At 35.7% G+C, this 24,702-nt stretch overlaps 1 protein-coding gene across 2 annotated transcripts in view; it reads right to left on the reverse strand.

Annotated features, from left to right (window-relative positions):
- Positions 1–1,445: 1,445 nt before the first annotated feature.
- Positions 1,446–24,702, reverse strand: part of BCHE (butyrylcholinesterase) — a 69,620-nt gene continuing 46,363 nt past the window's right edge. For both annotated transcript variants that reach the window (XM_047875477.1, XM_047875476.1), the window contains 2 exons: positions 8,350–8,516; positions 1,446–1,840 (listed from right to left, as the gene is read on the reverse strand). In XM_047875477.1, the coding sequence (XP_047731433.1) occupies positions 1,716–1,840; positions 8,350–8,516 (292 nt within the window). In that variant the 3' untranslated portion in view covers positions 1,446–1,715. The remainder of the gene's footprint in view (positions 1,841–8,349; positions 8,517–24,702) is intronic.

The following is a 24,702-nucleotide window of genomic DNA, read 5'->3' on the forward strand; positions in this document are numbered from 1 at the left end:
GGGGCAGAGAGAGAGGGAGACACAGAATCAGAAACAGGCTCCAGGCTCTGAGCCATCAGCCCAGAGCCTGACGCGGGGCTCGAACTCACGGACCGCGAGATGGTGACCTGGCTGAAGTCGGACGCTTAACCGACTGTGCCACCCAGGTGCCCCTGAAACTGCCTTTTAAATGGCATTCATAGTAAGAGAAATTGTATAGACGCTGCTACACAGTGTTTTCTCCAAAAGCCTTAACCTAACTTCCAGCAATGGTGCTAGACACAGTGGATTCATAATAGTTTATTTACAGAGCAAACACGAAGGAGTTTATGTGCTGGTTGACTCTCCTTGTTGCATTTAGGTAAAAATTTCAGAGTAAGTCAAGGCTTGTGTCAATAAAATTCAAGAACAAATCAATTGATTGTCCAAGGTAGGACAAAGTGATCCACGTGATCTTTTCAGATGACTGGAGCATGTCATTTAAGGCAGGTTACAGGTATTCTATAAACATAATCATGTTTTCCTAATTATTGGTCTCATCAAGAGTATCTTTAAAGGGTCTTTAATGATGTTGAACAGGCATCATCTCATTTCATATCTCAGAGGGTTCTACATCAAAAGGAGGCTCAAATGATTCAGAAAAACATAATGGATCCTGGAAGAATGGCACCCAAAACAAAGATGGTGGTGTGGAATGAAATGCCTGCTCATTCACCTATTATTTGTGGTATTTTTTTTCCTTCTTTCCTTTCCTTTCCTTCCTTCCTTCCATCACAGGATGAAGGAAGAACTATAAAGCAAAAATATCCATTTACAGCAGCACTGGAGTGATTATCAAAACTGACTTGACTTGTATAATAACTCCCTCTAACCAGCTGAAGATGATAAGGTAGCCTGAACTCTGAATGACCTTGAGTGAGGATGGCAAAACCACACTGTCTCTAACTATGAACATCCTTATGGCCAATGAACAATGGGACATGCTTTAACCAACAGTCTACAGATCTACGAACTCACTTTGTCCTATCCTGGGTGTCAGTTTTCAATGCTTAATTAACACAATCAACTTGCACTGCCCTTTTCTGGAACTTAAAGTCTCTGACTTCTCCTCTTTACTGAACTACTCGATTAATTTATTCATGGATGTCTTTAGTTGCCATGCCAGTTAGTAAATGCAGTTTTGTAATTTTTTAAATTATAATAATACTATCATTTGTCTATAGAAAGTACAACAATTTCTTTCCCGGAATTAAACAATTTCCTTTTGATAATCCTAATATTTCTGGGTCCAGGCAAGAATTCTCCTAACCCAGATGCTTAACTGACTGAGCCACTTAGGAGCCCCTCAAGACCTAGTTCATTTTAAAAAGATACCTTTTTTATGAGTGGTCATAAACATACATATGCAACTAAAAATAGAATACAGGTATTTTTTGAGAGAAAAAATTCTTAAGGTTATTCAGGAAAGAGAGTTTGAAGCTACAAATCATTTTAATATGCATAAAATTAATTGTCAAACTTTATATTGTGAAATTTAATTAAACATATTCTAGCCATTTGGGTTTTGAAATGCTAGGTATAATACTAAGTGAAAGATGTGAGGAATCGATATTATCCTTCTGGCATTTTTGTTTCAGGAGTATAATAGCTTTCTTACATGGTGTGTAAGAGAGCTAGTGATATTTTTACCTTGATCTGTAGGAAAATGAACATTCTATAAAGGGTAAATCTATTAATTAGAGACCTGCACAGCTTTCTTTCTTGCTAGTATAATCATTAAATTGATTTTTCCAGTCCATCATGTAATTGTTCCAGCGATAGAATCCTGCTCTCCATTCTCGTTCTGCTTCATCAATATTTCCTGTAAAACATGGAATAAGTTGTATTAATCTAAATTTTAATCTGTTTACATTAATTGAAAAATAATTTTGATTATAGATGCTATTTTCTCCAAGTACACTGTGCAGTAATTTTTTACTTTTCATTATTTATTATCAGCTTCTTTCACTACCTGAAAAGCTTTAATAAAATTTTATACTTTACATGGAAATGCAAATAATATATATGTGAATTGAATATATCATAAAAATGTGAACATGAATTGATATATTATGTCAAATTATATTACATAACATATATTAGTTTCTAAGAATATATATAGATGTTATCTGTTTTTGAACCCCTCTGCATAACAGAAATCTCATTTAATGCATTTCACTTATATATGATACAACAGACTATTATTTCTGATGAAAATATTTGTATATATTTATTAATGCATAAGAGTAACTTTGTAATTGACATTCCATGAAGATTTTACACTCACCCTATATGAGTTATTTTAATTCCAAACAATGCCTACTCATTGAAAGCAGCTTATTGAAACTACTACATGAAAGCAGTTTATTAATTGCTTTACAAATTAGAAAGATGACTAAGAAAATCTCTGCTTTTCAGTAGCTTGCAAAGTGTATGCATGTGTCAGGAGAAAGGAGTGTTTATGTCAGGAATAATGTGAGGCAATGAACCAAAAACAGTCTATGTGTACTACAGGCACCTTGAAACCTTGATTTATTTGAAAATCTATTACATTAAAGAATGAAGTTTGTGAGCAATAGAAACTCCTGAACACAAACTTCTGAAATTATGTATATATAATTTTTAATGTTTATTTATTTTTGAGAGAGAGAGAGAGAGAGAGAGAGAGAGAGAAAAGGAGTGTGAGTGGGTGAGGGGCAGAGAGAGACGGAGACACAGAATCTGAAGCAGGCTCAAGGCTCACAGCTGTCAACACAGAGCCTGATGCGGGGCTCAAACTCATGAACCTTGAGATATGACCTGAGCCAAAGTCAGATGCCTAACCTACTGAGCCACCCAGAAGCCCCTCCTAATATTAATATATATGATAAAGCTAGAAAATGGTTTAAGTTATTTAATCTATAAGTATTTTACACATTTGTTGTTTTACTTTTTAAACTCTTAGAATGCTGTGCTATAGTCATTTAATTAAAAACAGCATTTTGAGTTATTTCAGTTACCTTGAGAATAAAGACTGACAGTGTTTTAATTATATACTTTTCAGTTAGGAATTTTTGAAATTAATTATAACTTTGTAAGATATTAATTTGGAGAAGGCAGTTCATATGATCTCACTATATTATACATGAAAATGTGTCTTTGTTTCATTCATACTGTTAACAATGGAGCACATTCAGTGATTTATTTTTAGTTTATATGAAAATAAAAATATTTAAAACATTTACACAGCTATTAAAATATCCCCTGTAATTTAAGATATATTTAAGTTTGAAATGTTCATAATGCTTGGACTTTGGATAAATATTTGAGAATATATACAAAAATTTCCCATTTTAAAAATGGCTTTTAAAAGGTCAATGACTGTAATTATTTTGTGAATAATAGAACTTTTCTAAAAAAACATTAGATGTGAAAGACATTAAATATCATGCCAAATGATCCACTCCTATGATATTTTTTATAATTAAATGCTGTTTTAAGTGTTATGCAAAATAAGGGCTCTAAAGTTCAGAAAGAACAAAATTTTTGTTATAAGAAATAAATGAAAAAAAAGAAATAAATGATTGGTAATCTAGCACTTACACCATGAATTTTAATACTCAGAAAAAAAAGTCTTAGATTTAATTTTTTTTTTCTTGTACATAGAATGATGCCAAATCCATTAATTCATATAAATGTAAACTTATTTCCTTATGTATCATAATCAAACACTATACTTTGCTTTTTAGTGCACAAATGCATTGTAAACCTTAATAATTTTTTTCTTTAATAATACTGAACATTGAGACAATAAAATATGAAACATTTGATTTTTTTCTAATACAACTCAGAAGAAGTGAATACACCTTAGTAAAAAGATAACAAAAATTTTGAATCCATGACATAAATCAAACCAAAATTAGTTCTTTTTCTTCCTCTTACTTCTCCTCTTCCTCCAAACTGGAATACTACTTAAGTGGCTATAGATTGATCATCTGTGAGATGTAGATGTATCATCTTGTAGTTAACAAGGTACTATAATGTGAAATAAAATACATTATTTAGGCTTTGGACTGATGTGGGTTAAATTCCAGCTTGACCACTTATAATATTTCTGACATAGCAAGAATTCTAAACTTTTCAAATTAGTTTTCCAACTGTAAATGGGGTTGGTGTTCACTATTGTGCAGTGTTACTGTGAAGGATAAATCAGCTGGTATGTACATTATAAAATGAAGCTCGATACAGCTATTGGGAGCTCCAAAAATGAATTTACTGCCCTATTACAAAAATTTATTCTTAACTTTGCTCTTTATTGAATCCATGTACAGCTAGATCAATACCAGTAGTTCATAAATATATTGACACAACTTTTTCAGGACTTTCATGCTCTTTGATTTGTCCACATTGTTGTCTCACTTGGAAAAAGAAAGAGTCAGGCTTTCTTCCTTACAGAAAGAGTAATACTAATAAAGCTACTTTTTGTCTTGCCAATTAAAAAAGAGTGAGCATATTTCACCAGAGTGGAGTCTATTTAATCAAGTTGAAGGAGGTAAGAAGGAATACAGGAGAGGTGAGTTGACTCAAAATTATAAATGGAGGTAAAGTTAGAAGAAAAGATTAAAATGGATATTGAATTGTTCTGATCATTATAATAAAAAAAAGTGATTCATGTACTTTGAGATTTCATTGAAAATCTCTCTTGTCCCCATTACTTATTTTCCTATTTGTTAATTAATTACTAAAATTACCAAGGAATGCATAATTCTTTATGAGACAGATCAGAAACACATTTATTGTCCTGTTATAATTCTGAGTGTGGGATTAGAGTGAACTATATCTATACTAATACTACAGAGTGAATTACCATAAACTCAGGCTAGGCTTTATGAAGACATCACTTACAGGCGTACCTATTTTATTGCACTTTATTGTGCTTTGCAGATACTGCGTTTTTACAAATTGAAAGTTTATGGCAACCTTGTATCAAGTTAGTCTATCCACACAATTTTCCCAACAGTATTTGCTCACTTCATGTCTCTATGTCATGTTTTGGTTCTTCTTGCAATAGTTCAAACTTTTCATTATTATTCTATTTGAATTGCTGCAATCTCATTATAAAACCATAAAGGATGGGGAGTTGCTCCTTATGGATGAGCGAAGAAAGTCATTTCCTGAACTGGAATCTACTCCTGATGAAGATGCTGTGAAGATTGTTGAAATGACAACAAAGAATTTAGACATTACATAAATTTAGATATTACAAAGAATTTAGACATTACAAAATGATAAAGCAGCATCAGGGTTTGAGAGGATTGACCCCAATTTTGAAAGTTCTACTGTGGGTCAAATGCTGTCAAGTAGCTCAGATGATAGTGTTTTTAGCAATAAAGTATTTTTATTTCAATTTTTTAAATGTTTATTTATATTTGAGAAAGAGAGAGAGAGCGAGAGCGAGAGAGAGAGAGCACCAGCAGAGGAGGGGCAGAGAGAGAGGTGGAGACAGAATCCTGAAGTCGGACGCTTAACTAACTGAGCCACCCAGACACCCCAGCAATAAAGTATTTTTAAATTAAGATGTGTTCAATATTTTTTTAGACACAATGCTACTATCTCTACTACTTAATGGACTTCAGTATAGTGTAAATATAACTTTTATATGCACTTGGAAACCAAAAAGTTCGTTGACTTGCTTTATTGTGATATTCACTTTATGGTGGTGGTCTGAAACCAAATGGCAATATCTTTTATGTATGTCTGTATTTTTAAAATGCAACAAAGGAAAACAACACTAGATCTAATGCTTTTCTTCATTGGGAAGATTTGAAGGTCAAAGTGGTTTTTCCTTTAGGTAAATTTACTCTTTCACTTTTAGTGAAAAATATTGGTATCTTATTGACATTGAATGGATCATTTCTCTACTTCCTTTTCTTTCTTTTGCAAACAATTATGAAGTACTGTGCAGTTACATTTTGAGTGAAAATTGTTGATAACATCTGAAACAAATACTGCACATTTTATTTCTTGCAGGTGCATGCAATAATAGCACAGGCATATGCTGAAGTATAGTCTGAAAGTTAAGGGCTAGAATTCATGTGTTTAAACAAATCTTAAGGATCATTTTATTTGAGAACATTTATTGCTCAAAAGTAAACTACTGCTCAAGTGGTACTTATAAAGCTCATTGGGTTTCCATCTTGAGTGAGGTAAATATTTCTCCTTTTAAGAAATCCAGTTAGTGTTTTTTTTCCTTTATGTGTAGAGCTGTTTTGTGTGTGTGTGTGTGCGCGTGTGCGTGTGTGTGTGTGTGTGTGCATTTAATAATATTGCCATAGAAACGTCAGCGCAGGTCATCTGAATAACCCCAATTTTCAAAATATCAAAGACTGAAATGTATGAGGTTTTGCAACTTGAAATACACAAAATATGGTAAGAACATGTTTTCTTAATCTTTTTAATCCCCCTACATTATTTATTTGTAAAACCTAAAAACATGTAACTTCAAACTGGTTTTGTTTAAATGTAAAAAAGTTGTTGATTATTAATGAAGACATTGATTTTACAACAATCATATCATGCATTTACTTTAAATTTTATAAAATATATTGAATATAACTTTTTGGGGAGAATTATCTGAAAAATGCTAAAGTATAAAATTGTGTTTTTTAAAGACACTTTGGAACTATTCCAAAGCACCGTACAAACCCAGAGCAAGGTATGGTATTTCCAAACAGCTCAGTGTTGCTCAACTAGGGAGTGGTTCAGCACTGGATAGGAAGGAGTGGCAGCTAGCCAAAAACTTAACAGTGTTTATTCAACCTGCTTTATGACAATTCACTATTTAAAGATAGAGATTTTGAAGTACATCTTCAAAAATTGTTGATACTGAAGTTTTATTTTGTCAACAAATAAATTACAATAGGCTGCACAAGCTCAAACCAGAACAAGTCAATTCGGCTTATGATAAGTTAGTCATTGAAAATCCTCCCCACTCCCCTTTCATTGTCCCTCAAGTACAACCTTCTCATTTAAAAATATTTTAAGTAAAGATTAAGAATGTGCCATCTGTGATATGTTAAATGGTACCTCTTTTGGTCTCTTGGCAGTTTAAACATGTTACCTCATTGTTATTCACACCCGGAGGACACAAGGGCAGCACTGTAGGTTTGCCAAGGGATGCAGAAACCCATCTCTGGATATATATTATGTCACAGAACATTTGGTAATACACAGAGCACGGGTATATCAGAAACATCTCCCAAACAGATGGAGTACATAATTATAATTTTGGTGAGTAATGTCTGATAATTAAAACACATATTAAACAATCAAATATAGCTCTGAGATGCCCATATTTGCCTGAAACTAACCCCCAACCTCTCTAAACATTAAACCAAAACAGCTACTATATTGTGGTGTCTAACACAGCCTGAAAATTGCAGAGTATTATGATGAACAGAGTGGTAAAGTCTAAAGGAATGGGGCAGCAATATGTCTGATGTTTGAAAGTCAATTACTTTTACTTGAAAAATAAAGACCTGAGGAGTCACATGGGTTAGAAACAGCTGGGCGTTTTAAAACCAGCAAGTGAGTGAGATACACATGTCATTTCCTCACAGAAGAGGCGATCATTCAAGCTGATTGCTCGAGTAGATTTAAATATCTTCTTACTAATGAATTTTGAAATAACATAATAATATGAACCAGTTTTCCTAGCACTTCCTTGTATAAGCTTATGGAATCCTTTCTTAAAGATTAGTTAACTAAATTATTGTCTGTTTATTGTATTATGGAATACATGTATGTGTTCAAGATAAATATCTCTAACCTCAGAATATTTAGAAATTTTTGGAGTCTGCTTTTAAACATTTAATTCTGGAGGGTTTTTTCCCCCCTTAGAAATCAAGAGTTCTGTTTATCAATAAATTTGTTTTTACCTCTCTTTGAGTATAAATTATATTTCATTCTATATTTTATTAATTATATTTTTAGTTCTATACATTGCTTACTTTATATATTTATTTGTTCATTTATCCATTAATTAGTTACACATAGACTAACTAATGTGTTAGCAAGCAGTGCCCTATTTTAGTTCCACTACCACGTTTTATGTTCCTCTACGGGAGAATTTCTCTTTTAGTTTTCTTTACTACTAAAGTGCTACTCATATAGTAAGACCTCAAAACACATCTAAACTTGCTGGAAGAAAGTTGTTAAAATTATCTACTCACTGGAATCAAGTAATTGTAAAATCACAAGTTAATACCATCACTGTGCCTTGGATAGTCTACCTTTTCTCCCTTTTACATAATCCACAATCAATTACTTGACCACCTACTAAAAAGCACATACCTGTCATTTCCAAGACTTTGGGAAAAAATAGTGTCCAGAATCGGCATTGTTGAGCGCGTAGTTTAGTGTATACTTTTGGTGACTCTGCATTCAAGGTTAAATATTTTTGATCGGTGCTTCTGAAGGCAGGCCATCGTGTGCTGTTGTTCTGGGTTCCATTTGGATTTCTAAAAAATTAAAGAGACACAGTATAGTTCTACTAAAATCATTGTTAGAATATTGTTCTCAAAAACCAACAAGAGCTTTTAAAAAGTCAGAAAAAATGTGGATTTGTTTTGATGAGGTCAAGTAAAAATGAACTGGGTAGAATGTTTTCAGTAACTTGAAGCATTAAATTAGTTAAAAGTGTAGGAATTAAAATTTAAAGAAAAACTTTTTCCATGCATTTTGGCTTAACATACAAGGAAGAAAAATTTTTTTTTTCCATTTCAGGAATAGACAAGCTTAAACAAGCTTGAAGGGTCAGTATTCTTTTTGTTTCCTTTTATTCCTTTACCTCAGATCCAATCTTTTCACAATGAAGATTAATACCATTTTCTCAATATCTTGCATCTATATTGTTCTATTTGTTCCTGTCATTACTGTCTGAGTTTGTGACTGATTACACATCTTATTATGCAATAACTTCATTACTATAGGAAACTGCCTTCAGTCTCACTTTTAAAGATAGTGGTTCATTTATTTCTTTTGAGAGAGAGAGGCGGGGGGAGAGGCAGAGAAAGAGGGAGACAGAGACTCCCAAGTAGGTTTTGCACTGTCAGTGCAGAGTCCCTGATGAGGGATTCAAACCCATGAACCCTGAGATCATGACCTGAGCCAAAATCAAGAGTCAAATGCTTAACTGACTGAGCCACCAAGGTGCCCCAGTCTCACTTTTAAGTTGATCTTACATTCTTATAGATCTGCTCACTGATTAAAAATTGTTTCAGTGATTCACTGTGGGTTCAGATAAATTTAATTAATATGGTGCCACCCATATTTCCAAGCTTATTTTCAGATAGTCTCTGCATAAGGCAACCAACAGGAATTAGGGACAGTTCCTTAGTAATTCCCTCCTCTATTTCACTTCCTTGCCCTTGTCACAGCTACTCTGCTTGGAATCCCTTCATTTCCTAATAGCATGGGTCTAGGTCAATTCCAATTCTCTTTTTTATATTCTCTTTTTGTGCTGATATTTCCTATATCTTTCATTGTGATTTTTAAATCAATAACACGTCTCTATTTTTTAGAAAAAAAATTTAAATGTTTTTTAACATTCATTTTTGAGAGACAGAGCATGAGTGGGGGAGGGGCAGAGAGAGAGGGAGACACAGAATCTGAAGCAGGCTCCAGGCTCTGAGCTGTCAGCACAGAGCCCAGTGCAGGGCTCAAACCCACGAACCATGAGATCATGACCTGAGCTGAAGTGGGGCACTCAACGGAATGAGCCACACAGGCATCTCTCTATTTTTTAGAAATTTATAGTTTGGGGTTTATTTGCACCTTTGTAGCACTCAATAATATGTTCTTACCTAGATCACACAAACACAAATTCAAAGAGTAAACATTTTGAGACTCCAAATAGCCACTGGTGAGTCCCTAGATTTCCCTTTAATGAACTTTTATGCTATGATTATGAATTAGATTCTGCTCTAAGATCTAGAAATACAAATATGGGAAACATATGTACATATGTGCAAGGAACAACATTCGTGAAGACAAAGAATCAATGTATAGTAGCCTAAACCAAACATAAACAAAGGGACACAAATTGTCAGAAGAGGGAACAATCACTACATGCTTGCAAGAAAATTACCTGAAGGAAGGAGATTCTAACTGACATAAGAAGAGCAAATAAAGAACTGATCCAGGAAGAGAAGTTGGAAAAACTAGAGAAGGGGAAAACAATTAACATAAGTATAAATAATGAGTGTTCATCTTAGGTCAAATAACAATGAAAAAACTAGTTTTCTTGGAATATAGGATAAAGGACATCCTATTAGAGTTACAGCTTCAGGATATCAGTGTTACTGCATTAACATCTGACAGCCTAGGAAAATGGTTTGAAGTACAACTGTAGGCATTTATTATTCTTAAGGGATTTTTGACTAAATGGCTTATTTTGAACATAACATTTTAGAAATACTGACCTGGAAGTTATCCAGAATAATCAAGAACCTATAGTCACAGGTATTTCTATCATAAACAGAAGACTAAAGTGATAAGGATAAGTAATTCATTCCTTTCTCCTAGAGTCTACCTTAAGTAAAATTATGTAAGAAAAACTCTAGTTGAACTTTTCTAAAAATTCAATGCACAAATTTCTTTGTCATTCTAATAGTTCTGTAGATTGGTATGGACAGAAAGTTCGGAGTAGTGACAGCAGATACAAGGGGTTTTTTTGTTGTTTTGTTTTGTTTTGTTTTCCAAAAGCCTGTGAACTCAGTAGATTTTGGAAAGAGAAGCAGGCATTCATTCAGCGTGGTTATCTACAGGCACATTTTGCCATCAAGAACTTGTATCGAATAAGCACCATAAATTCATATTTTATCATAAAAGTAGACATATTCAACCATGAATTCAGGAGCTTTGGAGATAAATAGCTTCTTGATGGACTAGTTGATTTTATGTAGGAATTGGATGGTTAAAAAGAATTATTAATAACCAGAGCTATTCAAGCTAAACCAATATCATAACAGGATTGAAACCTCCTGCTTTAGGGTATTATTTGAGAGAGGTCATGAAGAAAATTTCTCTGGATCACAGATGGCACACTTGTCTAGGTGAATTATGTAGTCTTTTCCCTTTCTTTTAAAGCTTTAGAAGCTAACAAGTACAGCTGCTGGAGGCTGGATATTAAACCAGGAGAACCATTGGTCTGATTCGGTACAGCAATTCTTATGTTCCTAAATTGCCCACTTTCCTTCTAATTCCACTCTAATTAACTTATGGCACGATTTTAACTGCTCATTCATTTCTAGCTGCTGCAAATGGTGACTTAAAGTGAGCTGACTCGTACTTGAGTTCAAGAGCAAAGCACTATTTGCACTGCCCATGTTCATTTGACAAACTTTGTTCTATGAAATAACTCATGAAATTCCAAAATGCAATTCAGAGATAATAAAATTCCTTTGCCTATGGATGCAGATATAGTTTTCAAAAAGTGATTGAAATAGCTATTGAAGCGATGGAGCATTTTACTGTATAATTTGAAGAAATCTTCGAAGAATTTAAAACTTAACAAGAGATATAATTCACTTTCTATCCGCATCAATTAAAGACTTTATGAAATACAACGTATTTTCCAGATACACAATTCTGAAACACTATATAATTTTAGTCTCAAAACTATAAGATATATTTAAACATCTTGGCTTTGCTGTTTTTTAAAAATATTTCCTGTTCTTGTCACAAAATAGAGACTTCAAAGTGCTAATACCTAATTTTTTTTTATAAAATAGAGAAATCTCTGCTCTGTTTTTACTATGAGATTTTTTTCCCTACTTTGCGGTGTACATAAGAGGTCTAAATATCATTCATTACACTTTTCCTCTTATGTAGGTTTGAAATTTTTAAGACACAGCTTGTTTAACCAAAAAGGCAGGGTATTTTCCTAACATCTGTATTTCAGGAAATTACCTGCTTGTCATTGATATTTGAGCAAAGATTTGATGTCTTATTTTATGAATAGACTTATAAAAAAGAATTTAATTGACTCAGGATGCCTGATATGAAGAAAAAGTATGCATTCAGCTCTGTGCATCAAGTTTTCTTGGGATTATAAATCCCAGGATTGCCTATCAATCTTAACATAAGAATTAAGATTCTTTTTGATTAAGAATTTTGAGACAGTGGTATCTAAGAAAGATATACAATGATTTTAAAGTGAATATATTTCTAGTAAGATAAAGCCATGATTAGTAGTTGTAAATTGAAAGGCCATCTGAAATATTCCACTCCTGTGAGAGGGCTACAGATGACACTGGATAATTTCTTAAATATGAAAATGTTTATAGATTTATATTCTATGTTAAGTCACATTTGAATAAAATTGTATATTAATTTAAAGAGTAGAAGGGCTATTAGAGAATCTGAATTTAGCAAAAAAAAATCATCTATTCATTCAACAAATACTGAATGCATACGATTTCAGGTTTATTTAAGTTACAGAAAATCAACAAAGACAAAAATAAAAACTCTTGCCCCTTGCAGTATTCATTCTTTGAGGAAGATAGACAATAAACAAGATAAATAAGGAAAATACAATATGTTGGGTAGTAATAGTTCTAGAGAGGGGGCAGTGGTGAAGGAATATGCAATAATGAATTTGATTGGCCTTGGTCCATAGGTCCTATGAGGTAACCTCTGAATGTTTGGAATTTTGCACCATACCGAACTGTTTATGCTAACACGGCGACTCATGGTGGGCATCAATGGCTTTTGCTAAAGGCTTGACTCAGGGTGGGGCTGTTCACACTGATATCTTATGGAAGGAACCAGCCATTCCAGAAGGACCAACCATGTGATTAGAGGGTTGAGACTTTGAGCTAGGTAATATCAACCTGACCTCCAGGAAGAGGAAGAGGGCTGAAGATTGAGTTCAAACACAGTGGCTAATAATTTAATCAACTATGCCTATATAATGAAATTACAATAACACTCTGAACCTTAAGCTCAGGTGAGCTTCCTGGGCTTGTGATACTCCATGTACACATTGCCACAATTAATGCCATGAAGGTAATGCATCTATGAGGTCCCAGAAGCTTTGCCTTTGGAATCTTGTCAGTACCAGATCCTGTTTTATGTATCTCTTCTTTTGACTGGTTCTGATATATACCCTTTTATTATATAAAAACTGCAATTGTGAAGCATCTTGGTGGCTCAGTCGGTTAAGTTTTCTACTCTTGATTCCGGCTCAGGTCATGATCTCACAGTTGGTGAAATTGAGTCCCTCATCTGCACTGACAGCACAAAGCCTGCTTGGGATTCTCTCTCTCTCTCTCTCTCTCTCTCTCTCTCTCTCTCTCTGTCTTTCTCTCTCTCTCTCTGCCCCTCCCCTGCTCTCTCTCAAAATAAATAAAGAAATCTTTTAAAAAAGATTGCCCTCTCTCTCTCTCAAATAAATATTGAAGAAAACAAAACTTCAATTGTAATTATAGCACTCTCCTGAGTTCTGTGAGTCATTCTGGGGCATAATTAAATCTGAGGAAGTTCACAGAGACTTCAAATTTAGAGCCCACTATTCTGAAGTGAGGGTGGATCTGGTGGCTTTGAACTTGGAACTAGTGTCAGAAATCTTGGGCTAACTTGGAAGTCTGAAGGCCTGAGCCATTAACCTTGATTTGGCTACCTCAGGGTAGGGAAGCTGCAATATTTGATCAGAAAGGAACTTTTAAGTAAAGACTTGAAGAAGAAGAGGACTGAGATTTGCAATTTTTTGGAGGAAGAACATTTCAACAGAAGGGCTAGAAAGCAAAGGCTACAAGACAGATAAGTATCTGGAGTTTTCCATGAAAAGTGAGTAAGAGAGTGGGGCTAGAGTAGAGCCAGCCAGGGAGGGAGTAGTCTGAGGGGAAGTTGGAGAGGTAACAGGAGACCACATTGATTAGTGAACTATAGGTCCTTGTAAGCTTTTTATGTCTACTTTCAGTGGGAGAAGTAATTGGAGGGTTTGCACAAAGAAGAGACAAGATCTCACTTATATTTTTCAAAAGATTATCTGGCTGGAATTCTGGGAATAGACTGCAGAGAATCCAAAGCCAGAATCAGAGAGAGCACCTAGGAGACCACTGTATAATTTAGGTGAGAGATGATGGTTGTTTGAACCAGGTAGGTAGTAGTAGAAGTTGAGAGAAGTGGTCATATCTTGAGTGTATTGAAGGTAGAGAGCACCCTTGCAATTTGCCAATGGAGTAAATATAGAGAGAAAGAGAGCAGTCAAGGATGACACCAAGGATTTTGGCCTGAAAACTTGGAAGGATGAATGGAGTTGCCATTACTGAGATAGAAACTGCTGCAAGAAGAACATATTTGGAGGAAAATATTGAGAATTCAGCTCTTTGCATGTTAAATTTGAGATACAAATACAGAATGGAAGCAGACAGTTGGAATTTAGTGGCTAATCTTTATTTTACTGAGGGAATCTCTGTCTTACAAATGGATTCACAAGCTCTTGAAGGTACTATTCCCCAGGAACACCAATATTCTGACTCAGTTTCCAAATTTCAATGCAGAAATGACATTTAAAAATATACACCTTGCAATAAATGAATTCATAGGACACACAGCACCTGTCCCTTCCTATATTGTAGCTCCTTGGTCTAATGCTCCTCTTACCATCTTGTCAGACAGGCCTTCCTTGATGACTCCATTAAAATGGCCAGTCTCGATTTCCTCACACTTCAAAATTTACTTTTTAAGTTTCTATTTAAATTCTTGTTACTTAACAAACAGTGTAATATTAGTTTCAGGAGTACAATATAGTGACTTAACACTCGCATACAACACTTGATCCTCATCACAGGAAGTGTATGCCTTAATCCTCATCACCTATTTTACCCATTCCCACACCCACCTCCCTTCTGGTAACCATCAGTTTGTTCTCTACAGTTAAGAGTCTGTTTCTTGATTCGCCTCCCTTTTCCCTTTGTTTGTTTCTTTTGGTTCTTAAATTCCACATATGAGTGAAATCCTTTGGTATTTGTCTTTCTCTGACTTATTCCACTTTTCATAATACTCTCTAGCTCCATCCATGTCATTGCAAATAGCAAGATTTCATTCTTTTTTATGGCTGAATAATTCTCAAAATTTATTTTAACTGCACATTTTCCTCTTTCCTCATTACAGAGTGCTATGGTCTGAATGTTTGCATGCTCTCAAAATAAGGTGATGGTCTTAGAAGCTGGAGCCTTTGGGAAGTGCTTCAGCCATAAAGGCAGGCCCTCATGAATGGGACGGGTGTCTTTATATAAAAAGTTTCATAGAGATCCTTTGCCCCTTCCACCATGTGAGGACACAACGAGAAGGAGCTGGCTATCAGTTAGGAAGAGGGTCTTCACCAGAAGCTGACCATGCTGGTAACTTAATCTTTGACTTCTAGTCTCCAAAAGTGTAAGCTGTTGTTTATAAGCTACCACATCTGTGGTATCTTGGTATCGCAAGAATGGGCGAAGACAGAGAGTAAGCTCCATGCAAACCATCATTTATTTATAACCTAAAACTGTGCTGAATCATAGTATTTAGGAAATAAATATGAAGAAAAAAATAAGAAACATCACAACATCATGGTAGTTTATCTCATTTGTTTTTAACTATAGTAAATATTCACATTTAAAAACCACCACCACATGGGAAATTATATTTCAAAGATGACTTATATGACTATAAGAGTCTATGGGATAGTTTTAACATGTGCCTTACATGTAAACTATTTTTTGCCATGACAATTTAACATTTAAATAAACATAATTGATAACATAGCATAAATTTGTGCCTAGGAGATCTCATTTAAAAAGTGAGATGTGCAGATTTATTCTTAGAAAAAAATTAGGAACCAATTGAGCAAAACTGATCAAAAAGAAACTAAAAAGGAGATAATATCATGATTAGTAGTGGTAGCAGAAAATGAAAAGTTTCACAAGTTGCTTCTATTTTGACGTTTATGTAAAGAGGAAACAAAGCAATTTAACATAGTAAACAAGTTTTCTCTTCATATATAAGTATATGATGATGAACATGAATTCATAATATAATCTGTTTTAGAAAAATATGAAGACAGGTAAAACAGTGATGCTAGTACATAGCAAGGGATAAATAAAATCCTGTTTCTCTCAAGATCATAGTCTTTGCTTCATTTTGTATACAGGCAACTCCTTACGATAAATATAGACATTAAATACATTTTGAAGTAGTTTTATTCCTTCTAGACACATTTTCTGTGACTATATTTATAAATTTGACAAAGTGCCATTATTGATTTCATTTAAGTGTGCTAAAAACTATTCAATCTTTAAAACTGACCAAACAATAGCTTTTTTAATTAAATTAATCGTAACATTTATTCTTTTAAAAAATTTTTTTAACATTTATTTATTTTCGAGAGACAAAGAGAGGCAGAGCATGAGCAGGGGAGGAGGAGAGAGAGATACAGAATCCGAAGCAGGCTCCAGGCTCTGAGCTGTCAGCACAGAGCCCAACGCGGGGACGTGGGGCTCAAACTCAGGAACTGAGAGACCATGACCTGAGCTGAAGTTGGACGCTCAACCAACTGAGCCACCCAGGTGCCCCAATTGTAACATATATTCTTAATCATATAACCAACTAAATATCCACTGAATTCTCTTAAATCGACTTAGTATTAATTTGTGAATGCATTCCCAATAATTCAAACATACTCCCTCCATTTTAATCTATAAGGCTGTATCCTAGGTTGATCAATTAATTTCATAGAACTTATACTGAACTTTATCGTTTCCTACAAGTTTCCAAGATGAATCTTTAAAGACAAATGGAATAATTTAAATAATTTTTCTTTGCATACAAACACACAAACATGCACATTTCTATGTATCTGACTCCTGACTCTGTGTGTGTGTGTGCGTGTGCGCGCGTGTGTGTGTGTGTGTGTGTGTGTGTGTGTGTGTATTCTGCAACTCGAATATTAGAGGTACCAAAAACAATTGAACAAATATCACTTATATACAAATGTAATTTATATCATACTATTGAAACTCACTGTAAAAGTACCAGTACCAGATTATATAGATAACAACTATATTTTGAGCTTTAGAGTAAATAACATCTTACTTATTTTTGCATATTCAGCATGTATCATAAGCCTGCACAGAAACTATACGTTCAATAAATCCTTGCTTAAATGAGAACTAAGTGACTAGCCTTCAGAACTTTGGATGTATTTTAGATGAATTTAATATCAGTTATAAAATATTAATTTTCACAGTATTAGAAGAGAGGAATTAACTTTATTCTCATGTGTTAAGATGACAAAAAGTCTTGTAAATAATACTCTTCTCAGGTTAAAAACTTGAAAACTCACATTAGCTCTTTAAGTGTCTAAAGTAATAATGCATTTAATGTCCAAGTCCTACATCAGCTGATGAGGAGTCACAATATGCATGACTTTCTGAGTTTTTCATAAGCCCTGTTCACAGACTGAAACTCAGCTCTTTTCCAAGGTTCATTTTTGGCCTCATCTAGATTCACTGTAGTTTGTTAGGAAGGTTTTTATGGTCGTACTGTTCTCCCTTTGTAGGCAATAAGGGCAAAAATATTAGTTACTAAAGCAATATGTAGTGTATAATAATGTAGTTGTGCATAGAGAGTTTTTTATAAATAGATTATTTGCAATTTAAATTATATTTAATGCAAATATCTAAACCTAGTTCACTTTTGTTGTTTGCTTCCTTCCATCTCTTGACATTTCCAGTGCAAATGTGGAGATGAGAGAAGTAATTATGGACGAACAAGTCTCTAGATTCATTGGTTTGTTAAGTTTCCTCCTTACTCCAACAGTTCATTATTCTAGGCAAAAGTCTGGGTACCCAGAAGGGCAGGACTGTATTAGTACAACACAGTTGTCAGTAAAACAGAAATTCTTTAAAAATGACTTCTTGCATCTAAATCTACTGTGTGAGGGCCCCTCCTGAAGTGGATCACCTAAGGAGAAGCGATCTAAGCATGACCCTCCTGCCCCCGTGCACCTTGCCTACCCACCCCAGCTAATTCGCCAGATCCCCAGCATCATAAGCCTGGCAGGGTGCAAGTAGCCCAGACGAGCCACACCACCCCACAGTGAATCCCGCCCCTAGGAGAGGGGAAGAGAAGGCACACACCAGTCTGACTGTGGCCCCAGCGGTGGGCTGGGGACAGACATCAGGTCTGACTGCGGCCCCGCCCACCAAATCCAGTTATACACCACAGCACAGGGGAAGTGCCCTGCAGGTCCTCACCACGCCAGGGACTATCCACAATGACCAAGCAGAAGAATTCCCCCCAGAAGAATCTCCAGGAAATAACAACAGCTAATGAGCTGATCAAAAAGGATTTAAATAATATAACAGAAAGTGAATTTAGAATAATAGTCATAAAATTAATCGCTGGGCTTGAAAACAGTATACAGGACAGCAGAGAATCTCTTGCTACAGAGATCAAGGGACTAAGGAACAGTCACGAGGAGCTGAAAAACACTTTAAATGAAATGCATAACAAAATGGAAACCACCACAGCTCGGCTTGAAGAGGCAGAGGAGAGAATAGGTGAACTAGAAGATAAAGTTATGGAAAAAGAGGAAGCTGAGAAAAAGAGAGATAAAAAAATCCAGGAGTATGAGGGGAAAATTAGAGAACTAAGTGATACACTAAAAAGAAATAATATACGCATAATTGGTATCCCAGAGGAGGAAGAGAGAGGGAAAGGTGCTGAAGGGGTACTTGAAGAAATAATAGCTGAGAACTTCCCTGAACTGGGGAAGGAAAAAGGCATTGAAATCCAAGAGGCACAGAGAACTCCCTTCAGACGTAACTTGAATCGATCTTCTACACGACATATCATAGTGAAACTGGCAAAATACAAGGATAAAGAGAAAATTCTGAAAGCAGCAAGGGGTAAACGTGCCCTCACATATAAAGGGAGACCTATAAGACTCGTGACTGATCTCTCTTTTGAAACTTGGCAGGCCAGAAAGAATTGGCACGAGATTTTCAGGGTGCTAGACATAAAAAATATGCAGCCAAGAATCCTTTATCCAGCAAGTCTGTCATTTAGAATAGAAGGAGAGATAAAGGTCTTCCCAAACAAACAAAAACTGAAGGAATTTGTCACCACTAAACCAGCCCTACAAGAGATCCTAAGGGGGACCCTGTGAGACAAAGTCCCAGAGACATCACTACAAGCATAAAACATACAGACATCACAATGACTCTAAACCCGTATCTTTCTATAATAACACTGAATGTAAATGGATTAAATGCGCCAACCAAAAGACATAGGGTATCAGAATGGATAAAAAAACAAGACCCATCTATTTGCTGTCTACAAGAGACTCATTTTAGACCTGAGGACACCTTTAGATTGAGAGTGAGGGGATGGAGAACTATTTATCATGCGACTGGAAGCCAAAAGAAAGCTGGAGTAGCCATACTTATATCAGACAAACTAGACTTTAAATTAAAGGCTGTAACAAGAGATGAAGAAGGACATTATATAATAGTTACAGGGTCTATCCATCAGGAAGAGCTAACAATTATAAATGTCTATGCGCCGAATACCGGAGCCCCCAAATATATAAAACAATTACTCCTAAAAATAAGCAACCTTATTGATAAGAATGTGGTAATTGCAGGGGACTTTAACACCCCACTTACAGAAATGGATAGATCATCTAGACACACGGTCAATAAAGAAACAAGGGCCCTGAATGAGACATTGGATCAGATGGACTTGACAGATATATTTAGAACTCTGCATCCCAAAGCAACAGAATATACTTTGTTCTCGAGTGCACATGGAACATTCTCCAAGATAGATCTTATACTGGGTCACAAAACAGCCCTTCATAAGTTTACAAGAATTGAAATTATACCATGCTTACTTTCAGACCACAATGCTATGAAGCTTGAAATCAACCACAGAAAAAGTCTGGAAAACCTCCAAAAGCATGGAGGTTAAAGAACACCGTACTAACGAATGAGTGGGTCAACCAGGCAATTAGAGAAGAAATTAAAAAATATATGGAAACAAACGAAAATGAAAATACAACAATCCAAACGCTTTGGGATGCAGCAAAGGCAGTCCTGAGAGGAAAATACATTGCAATCCAGGCCTATCTCAAGAAACAAGAAAAATTCCAAATACAAAATCTAACAGCACACCTAAAGGAACTAGAAGCAGAACAGCAAAGGCAGCCTAAACCCAGCAGAAGAAGAGAAATAATAAAGATCAGAGCAGAAATAAACAATATAGAAACTAAAAAAACTGTAGAGCAGATCAACGAAACCAAGAGTTGGTTTTTTGAAAAAATAAACAAAATTGACAAACCTCTAGCCAGGCTTCTCCAAAAGAAAAGGGAGATGACCCAAATAGATAAAATCATGAATGAAAATGGAATTATTACAACCAATCCCTCAGAGATACAAACAATTATCAGGGAATACTATGAAAAATTATATGCCAACAAATTGGACAACCTGGAAGAAATGGACAAATTTCTGAACACCCACACTCTTCCAAACTCAATCAGGAGGAAATAGAAAGCTTGAACAGACCCATAACCAGTGAAGAAATTGAATCGGTTATCAAAAATCTCCCAACAAATAAGAGTCCAGGACCAGATGGCTTCCCAGGGGAGTTCTACCAGACGTTTAAAGCAGAGATAATACCTATCCTTCTCAAGCTATTCCAAAAAATAGAAAGGGAAGGAAAACTTACAGACTCATTCTATGAACCCACTATTACTTTGATTCCTAAACCAGACAGAGACCCAGTAAAAAAGAGAACTACAGGCCAATATCCCTGATGAATATGGATGCAAAAATTCTCAATAAGATACTAGCAAATCGAATTCAACGGCATATAAAAGAATTATTCACCATGACCAAGTGGGATTCATTCCTGGGATGCAGGGCTGGTTCAACATTCACAAATCAATCAACGTGATACATCACATTAACAACAAAAAAAGAGAAGAACCATATGATCCTGTCAATCGATGCAGAAAAGGCCTTCGACAAAATCCAGCACCCTTTCTTAATAAAAACCCTTGAGAAAGTCGGGATAGAAGGAACATCCTTAAAGATCATAAAAGCCATTTATGAAAAGCCCACAGCTAACATCATCCTCAACGGGCAAAAACTGAGAGCTTTTTCCCTGAGATCAGGAACACGACAAGGATGCCCACTCTCACCGCTGCTGTTTAACATAGTGCTGGAAGTCCTAGCATCAGCAATCAGACAACAAAAGGAAATCAAAGGCATCAAAATTGGCAAAGATGAAGTCAAGCTTTTGCTTTTTGCAGATGACATGATATTATACATGGAAAATCCGATAGACTCCACCAAAAGTCTGCTAGAACTGATACAGGAATTCAGCAAAGTTGCAGGATACAAAATTAATATACAGAAATCAGTTGCATTCTTATACACTAACAATGAAGCAACAGAAAGACAAATAAAGAAACTGATCCCATTCACAATTGCACCAAGAAGCATAAAATACCTAGGAATAAATCTAACCAAAGATGTAAAGGATCTGTATGCTGAAAACCACAGAAAGCTTATGAAGGAAATTGAAGAAGATTTAAAGAAATGGAAAGACATTCCCTGCTCATGGATTGGAAGAATAAATATTGTCAAAATGTCAATACTACCCAAAGCTATCTACACATTCAATGCAATCCCAATCAAAATTGCACCAGCATTCTTCTCGAAGCTAGAACAAGCAATCCTAAAATTCATATGGAACCACAAAAGGCCCCGAATAGCCAAAGGAATTTTGAAGAAGAAGACCAAAGCAGGAGGCATCACAATCCCAGACTTTAGCCTCTACTACAAAGCTGTCATCATCAAGACAGCATGGTATTGGCACAAAAACAGACACATAGACCAATGGAATAGAATAGAAACCCCAGAACTAGACCCACAAACGTATGGCCAACTCATCTTTGACAAAGCAGGAAAGAATATCCAATGGAAAAAAGACAGTCTCTTTAACAAATGGTGCTGGGAGAACTGGACAGCAACATGCAGAAGGTTGAAACTAGACCACTTTCTCACACCATTCACAAAAATAAACTCAAAATGGATAAAGGACCTAAATGTGAGACAGGAAACCATCAAAACCTTAGAGGAGAAAGCAGGAAAAGACCTCTCTGACCTCAGCCGTAGCAATCTCTTACTCGACACATCCCCAAAGGCAAGGGAATTAAAAGCAAAAGTGAATTACTGGGACCTTATGAAGATAAAAAGCTTCTGCACAGCAAAGGAAACAACCAACAAAACTAAAAGGCAACCAACGGAATGGGAAAAGATATTCACAAATGACATATCGGACAAAGGGCTAGTATCCAAAATCTATAAAGAGCTCACCAAACTCCACACCCGAAAAACAAATAACCCAGTGAATAAATGGGCAGAAAACATGAATAGACACTTCTCTAAAGAAGACATCCGGATGGCCAACAGGCACATGAAAAGATGCTTACCATTGCTCCTCATCAGGGAAATACAAATCAAAACCACACTCAGGTATCACCTCACGCCAGTCAGAGTGGCCACAATGAACAAATCAGGAGACTATAGATGCTGGCGAGGATGTGGAGAAACGGGAACCCTCTTGCACTGTTGGTGGGAATGCAAATTGGTGCAGCCGCTCTGGAAAGCAGTGTGGACGTTCCTCAGAAAATTAAAAATAGACCTACCATATGACCCAGCAATAGCACTGCTAGGAATTTATCCAAGGGATACAGGAGTACTGATGCATAGGGGCACTTATACCCCAATGTTCATAGCAGCACTCTCAACAATAGTCAAATTATGGAAAGAGCCTAAATGTCCATCAACTGATGAATGGATAAGAAATTGTGGTTTATATACACAATGGAATATTACGTGGCAATGAGAAAAAATGAAATATGGCCTTTTGTAGCAACGTGGATGGAACTGGAGAGTGTGATGCTAAGTGAAATAAGCCATACAGAGAAAAACAGATACCATATGGTTTCACTCTTATGTGGATCCTGAGAAACTTAACAGGAACCCATGGGGGAGGGGAAGGAAAAAAAAAAAAGAGGTTAGAATGGGAGAGAGCCAAAGCATAAGAGACTGTTAAACACTGAGAACAAACTGAGGGTTGATGGGGGGTGGGAGGGAGGAGAGGGTGGGTAATGGGTATTGAGGAGGGCACCTTTTGGGATGAGCACTGGGTGTTGTATGGAAACCAATTTGTCAATAAATTTCATTAAAAAAAAAAGAAACTGAATGTGAAATCAAAGAACTTCCTACAATAAATGAATCTTCTAAACAATAAATAAATAAATAAATAAATAAATAAATAAATAAATAAATAAATAAATCTACTGTGTGGATACAGTCCATGGTCAAGTTGGTTGTTAAATTTTTATTATTTATCATTCCTAACTAGTGGATTGGAATACATTCTTAACCCCACAGAAAAATAGGAATACAGATATTTATGAGAGAAAGAGAGATCAGAGGAAGAGGAAAAGAAAAGAAGGGAAGAAAAGAGAAGAATCCTAAAGGCCATGTAAAAAACTGTATGATCCTGTTACCAAATTTGCTCAAAAGACAAACCATATAAATAGGCTAAACCACCTATGGAAGAAAAAAAGAGAGGGAGGTTTATTTTCACTCACCATTAATAAAAAGGAACAGATTAGATTTCAGTTAAATAAATACCATAGTTAAATGAGATATGTTTAGCTGCAGATCATCTTCTAACCTTGAGAATAATTAGTAACTGTAGTAACTGAAGGTAGGCAGCATATGGGCTGAGGTTTCAGCACTAGCAATAAGCAAAGGCCCATTATAATATAATATAGCTAGATATGTGCTATGAAAGTGGATGCCTGGTAAGAAAGAAACATCTAGTCTAAAGGATGATCATAAAAAGTAAAACTGTGGAATATTGAAGGTAAGGTAAGATATTTTTAAGTGTATTTACTTATTTTGAGAGAGAGAGAGAGAGAGACATAATAGGAGGGCTAGAAAAAGAAGGAGAGAACCCCAAGTAGGCTCTGGGCTGGCAGCACAAAGCCCCAGAAGGGACTCAACCCCACGAATTGTGAAATCATGACCTGAGCTGAAATCAAGAGTTGGACACTTAACTGACTGAGCCACCCAAAGTGCCCCATGAGGAGAGTTCTTCAGGAAACTTGTCTAAACAACAACAACAACTACTACTTCTTCTTCTTCTTCTTCTTCTTCTTCTTCTTCTTCTTCTTCTTCTTCTTCTCCTCCTTCTCCTCCTCCTCCTCCTCCTCCCCCTAACCCTAACCCTCCTCCTCCTCCTCCTCCTTCTCCTCCTCCTCCCCCATCTTCCTCTTCCTCTCCTCCTCCTCCTCCTCCTCCTCCTCCTTCTTCTTCTTTTTCTTCTTCTTCTTCTTCTTCTTCTTCTTCTTCTTCTTCTTCTTCTTCCTTCTTCTTCCTTCTCCCTCTTCCTCTTTCTCCTCCCCCTCCTCCTCCTCTTTCTTCTTCCTTCTTCCATATTCTTCCTTCTTCTTCTTTCATCTTTCTTCTTCCTTCTTCTTCCTTCTCCCTCTTCTTCCCTCTCCTCCCCCTCCTCTTCCTCCTCCTCCTTCTTCTTCTTCTTCTTCTTCTTCTTCTTCTTCCTCTTCTTTCTTTC

The sequence above is a fragment of the Prionailurus viverrinus genome, chromosome C2, assembly GCF_022837055.1.
Source record: "Prionailurus viverrinus isolate Anna chromosome C2, UM_Priviv_1.0, whole genome shotgun sequence".
Classification (NCBI taxonomy): domain Eukaryota; kingdom Metazoa; phylum Chordata; class Mammalia; order Carnivora; family Felidae; genus Prionailurus; species Prionailurus viverrinus.